Below are 4,767 nucleotides of genomic sequence, written 5' to 3' on the forward strand. Positions count from 1 at the left end.
AAGGACACCTAAAATTTAAAACAAAACAGCAAAATTGTAAAACTAAACACCATCTCTTCATATATCATATTATAAAAGAAGGGACACTTACAAAGGATGCTTTAATACCCCAAGATACACAAGCGCCTAGTAAATTATGGCTCAGACCAAGGCAGAATGCTTGGGGGTTTGCTCTGATGTATAGCATTGACATCTGGCAAAAACTGAGCAGACTTTGAAAACTCTTGTTTGAGGTTGCAGCTCAATGCCCTCAAGGGCCCGAGAAGTGATGTAAATAAATAAAACAACTTCCTATAAGATAACAAGGAGTGATGAAGAGTATAAGAAGCTATGGATTGTGCAAACCAACCTAAAGCATCATGAAACAACATCTAAACATTGTGCTGGCCAAATAAAGCACATTCCCATTCCCACAGCCCTCGGGGCTACAATGCTCATCTCCACGCTGGCAGGAAAGCTGGAGGGAGCCACCACCGATGGGCAACGTGGGACATCCCAGTGCACCCAATACGGCCACAGAACCCAACCATGGAGCCTGGGAAAGTGAGGAGACAAACCCCAGCAATGACTGCAGTTCAATTTTCTGTCCATCCTAGTGAAATAAGACTTAGATTCATGAAATATTTGGAGCTATAGAAAATAGGGAAAGGGATACTTCTCACATACTTCGTTTTGTAGACTGACATTTACAGCGGCTACAAAAATCTTTGACCCTGCACACAGCAAAATTCTAACCTGAATTCGTCTTCTTTTGCCTTCACCTTTGTTTGAAACCACCTGAATATTTCGGGAGTGACAAAAGGTTACTTCCCAGACTAGAGTTCAGGATTGAGGGGGCCTGATTCTCATCTCTTATTCTCCCTCTAAGGACGGTCCCCATTGGTCATCCCCAGCAACTTGTACAGATCTCTGCTTCAGTGCCATAGGAGTGAGGACTCTCAAATCTCAGCTTATGTTCACTTAGCACACTAAGTACAGTTCGTTCTGACACACATGTGTCAATCCTGGAATTCTCTATAGAGCATTAAAATCAAGCCACATTTGGGCCAAGCCAATCACTTTTCAGCTCTGTGAAAACTATGAGTTGTTTTTTGGTTTTTGTTTTTTTCTTTTTCCTTGTTTCCCTGGGCTGAAATAAACCCTTTACTCTTCCTAGTCAAGGAAAATACCAAACCCAAGTCTCTTGGTTTGGTCCTCCAGATGTATCAGAAATTTGTAACTGCATGTCCGGTGTGGTGTGGTCCCCACAGCCCACCCCCACCATGCTCCTCTGGGTGTTCCCTGGGGTTCTGCATTTGCTTCTTTCTCATGTTCTACCGTTTTCATCTCTAAACACTCTCCCCGCAGAAACAACACTGAGCAAAACAACAATTTTAAACTTTTTACTTTGTTCATTAATTTTTAAATGTTTAATTAAAATGATGACTTTTTATTCTGTTGATTCTGGCTGCTTATTTTTCCACTCTGTAAAGAGAACTAATTTTGCAAACATATGCCTTTATATAGTGGCTAACAAGAACGGAAATCATCATGTTGTGCATAGTTGTTGTTTAATTCATAAATACCGACTTACAAAGACTTATGACCCAAAGTCAAGACAAAGTATTTCCAGGAGACAACAGAGGACTGTGAACAATTCTTTGAACATGAAAGAGGTTAAAAGCATAGGTCATCTTCCACTCCAGTGCTCTTTCCAGTCCATCAAACTATTCTCTTCCAGGCTAATAAATACTTTCTAAAGTCTTCCTAGAGCCTCAGCTTCCAAATTTATTCCTTCCTCTCCCCACACCATTTTAGCTATAGCTTCTTTTTGTGTTCACGCAGTTAATCTCCTTTGAGTCAAAAGCTTTGTGTACTTTGTTCCCCAAAGAAAAAGGTGTATCGGGATTCATCCCAGAAATGGGTTTCTTAGGAATTGGGTTTTCCTGTATAATAACCTGAGAGGTCATAAATTTTTGTGTTTTAGCCTTTTCTTATGTCCTCCAACTTAGAAATTTCTCTTTTCATTCTTCTTTCTGAGATGAAGCCTCTTAAAACTGTTCTCTCTTTTGAATTACAGTCAGCCACGCTGAAACATGTAATCCTGTCTAACTCTAGACAGGACTCTAACAAATTCTAACAGATACCTCAGATCTGTGCTTGCTGATGTGTTCCTCCTGTTTCCTGTTGATGTTCATGTTGTTCGGCATACCTGCAAGTCTGAAGTTTTGTGAGTTCCCCTGATAAAACATTCCAAAAACGTACACCCTTTAATAAGAAAATTCTCTTCAAGAACTCCTTTGAAATTTTCAACATTCAGCCAAGCTCATGCTCTTCCCATTCACAATTAGTATTCAATATTGTGGCACATACGTCGTATGATAGTTCTTGCAGATTAATTATATATTTACCATATTAAGACTCTGCTTTTTTTGGGGGCCTTCAGTTACATTTTGTTGTTTTCCCCCAACCTGTACAAATAAAAGGACACGCTATATATAAAATGGCTGAAGCTCTATTTCTATTATTATATCAACAGTGTTCCAAATTACTTTTTTTTTTCCAAACGGTCTCAATAGCATCAGCCAGTGATAGCAACCCGAATACTCCAGAGAGAATGGGACCAAAACCCACAATGAGCCCCGTGGACTATGACAGCAAAGAGAAAAAAGAGCACAATGAGCCCCTCCTCACCCCGCGGGCCCCTTTTGTGTTGTTCTTGCCAACGCAGCAGCCCTCGTGCTATATAGACGCGCGCGCCGGCGGCCCATCGCTGACCCGCATCCACCAGCCATGGGGAAGGTGAGCCCGGCGCGGCCGCAGGCCCGGAGGGGCCCCCGCACGGCGGCGCTGGGGGCCAGGCCGCTGAGCCTCTCCTCCCCTTGCCTTGCAGATCACCTTCTACGAGGACCGGGGCTTCCAGGGCCACCACTATGAGTGCAGCAGCGACCACCCGAACCTGCAGCCCTACGTCAGCCGCTGCAACTCGGTGCGCGTGGACAGCGGCTGCTGGATGCTCTACGAGCAGCCCAACTACGCGGGCTGCCAGTACTTCCTGCGGCGCGGGGACTACCCCGACTACCAGCAGTGGATGGGCCTCAGCGACTCGGTCCGCTCCTGCCGCCTCATCCCGCACGTGAGTCCAGCTCCAAGACAGGACACAGGACGGGTCGTTTCCAGCAAAGGCTAAGCATTGGGAGTAGTGATCATCTTATCAAGAATGATTGAGTTTGGACAAAAGACCAGTTATGGTAGAGTAGCTCAATGTAGTTTGCCCCAGACAGAAGCAAAGTGCTACCCAGGCACCAATGAATCCACAGATATATATTGAGTAAGAATGTGTTGGCTGGCCTGGACATGTACGAGCTATAGGTCCCGTCCTGGAATGACCTACAATGGAGTTGTAGAAAAAGCACTAATATTCCATAGAAGAGTAATTAAGTGCTAGAATATATGGTAGTCACGGAGCAGAGAGGAGTTGTAAAGGAAACTTTTACAAGGGCTAATTTTTAAAAGACTTTTCTCTTTTTGCTCCCCACTTGCATATTTTGGTTTACCGTACTGTACAAATAAAAGTACTTTCTCTCAATGGAGAGAAACACAGAGGAAATTTTATGCATGTATATTTCAGATATGTGTTTTTGAAACACTAAGGTTTTTGAAAAATTAGTCCTTGGGCTTATCGATTTTTCTTTCTCATTTTTCCTTATTCAATTCATTAATGATTCAATGAGAATCAATTATTTCTGAAAGACTTAAGATGTTGAACTTTGCTTTCTACAGAAATGGAAATATCCAAGTCCTTGGTGATTTTTCCAAGATTTATTTCAAACACAATGCAAGGTCATTCATTTCACAGAGTACCTTTACTGTTCAAATACAGCTGCTTGAAAAATTAACATTATGTCTCCAAAATGGCAAAAATTGTAATAAGCTGTTAAAGGTTTGGGCTTCTCTCTGGTGGGGTATGCTGAGTATGGTTAGTCGTTTATCCTGGGAAATATTTGAATATAGAAAGAGTGAAATTTCATTCTTAATTCTTTCTGTCACACTTTATGGTCTTGAAAATGTACTGGATCTCCACCTTTGAAAATGGAGAGTACATAGATATGGAGAATTAGTTAGGGCTTATCCTATATTTCAAAATGGCTTGAGCTGGACTGTCTGAATGTGTTACATCCATTTCATGGTTTGCTTCTCTCCTCTTTCCATCTCTGGATGGGCCAGGCTGGCTCGCACAGGATCAGGCTCTATGAGAGGGAAGATTATAGAGGCCAGATGGCAGAGCTCACTGAGGACTGCCCCTCTCTTCAAGACCGCTTGCACTTCAGTGAAATCTACTCACTCCACGTGCTGGAGGGCTCCTGGGTCCTCTACGAGTTGCCCAACTACCGAGGGCGGCAGTACCTGCTGAGGCCCGGGGACTACAGGCGCTACCACGACTGGGGGGCCACGAGTGCCCGCGTGGGCTCGCTGAGGAGAGTCATGGATTTCTATTGAAATATTTTTACTCTACCTTATTCTCCATCTGGAAGCTAATAAAATATTTTCTGTGTGTTTCTGGCATTGGTTTGCTCGTGTTTTTCTTTTGTCCTCCTCTTATTTTATGATTTTATTTACTCACACACACATACACACACCCACACAGTGCAAGTGGAAACCGAGATGTGTGATCCATAACAAACAAAACACACGTCTCACAATAAAAACGTGCCTTTATGTTAAGTAGACCTTTACAATTTGCAAAGTATTTTTATAATACATTATATCATGTGATTCTCTGGTCTT

The 4,767-nt window shown here is 42.8% G+C and overlaps 1 protein-coding gene across 1 annotated transcript; it reads left to right on the top strand.

The window, feature by feature from the left end:
- The first annotated feature begins 2,772 nt into the window (after nt 1–2,772).
- LOC144237732 (gamma-crystallin D) lies at nt 2,773–4,479 on the top strand. Its single transcript, XM_077771445.1, has 3 exons — nt 2,773–2,781; nt 2,873–3,115; nt 4,207–4,479. Exons 1-3 carry the CDS (start codon nt 2,773–2,775, stop codon nt 4,477–4,479), a joined length of 525 nt encoding a protein of 174 aa, XP_077627571.1.
- The last annotated feature ends 288 nt before the right edge of the window (nt 4,480–4,767 follow it).

This window comes from Crocuta crocuta, unplaced genomic scaffold (genome assembly GCF_008692635.1).
Source record: "Crocuta crocuta isolate KB4526 unplaced genomic scaffold, BGI_CrCroc_1.0 scaffold160, whole genome shotgun sequence".
Taxonomy (NCBI): Eukaryota; Metazoa; Chordata; class Mammalia; order Carnivora; family Hyaenidae; genus Crocuta; species Crocuta crocuta.

Excerpts from the sequence above, each read along its gene's own strand:
- LOC144237732 (XM_077771445.1), top strand. Across the intron at positions 3,116-4,206 it reads CCTGCCGCCTCATCCCGCAC|GCTGGCTCGCACAGGATCAG; the intron begins GTGAGTCCAGCT and ends TGGATGGGCCAG.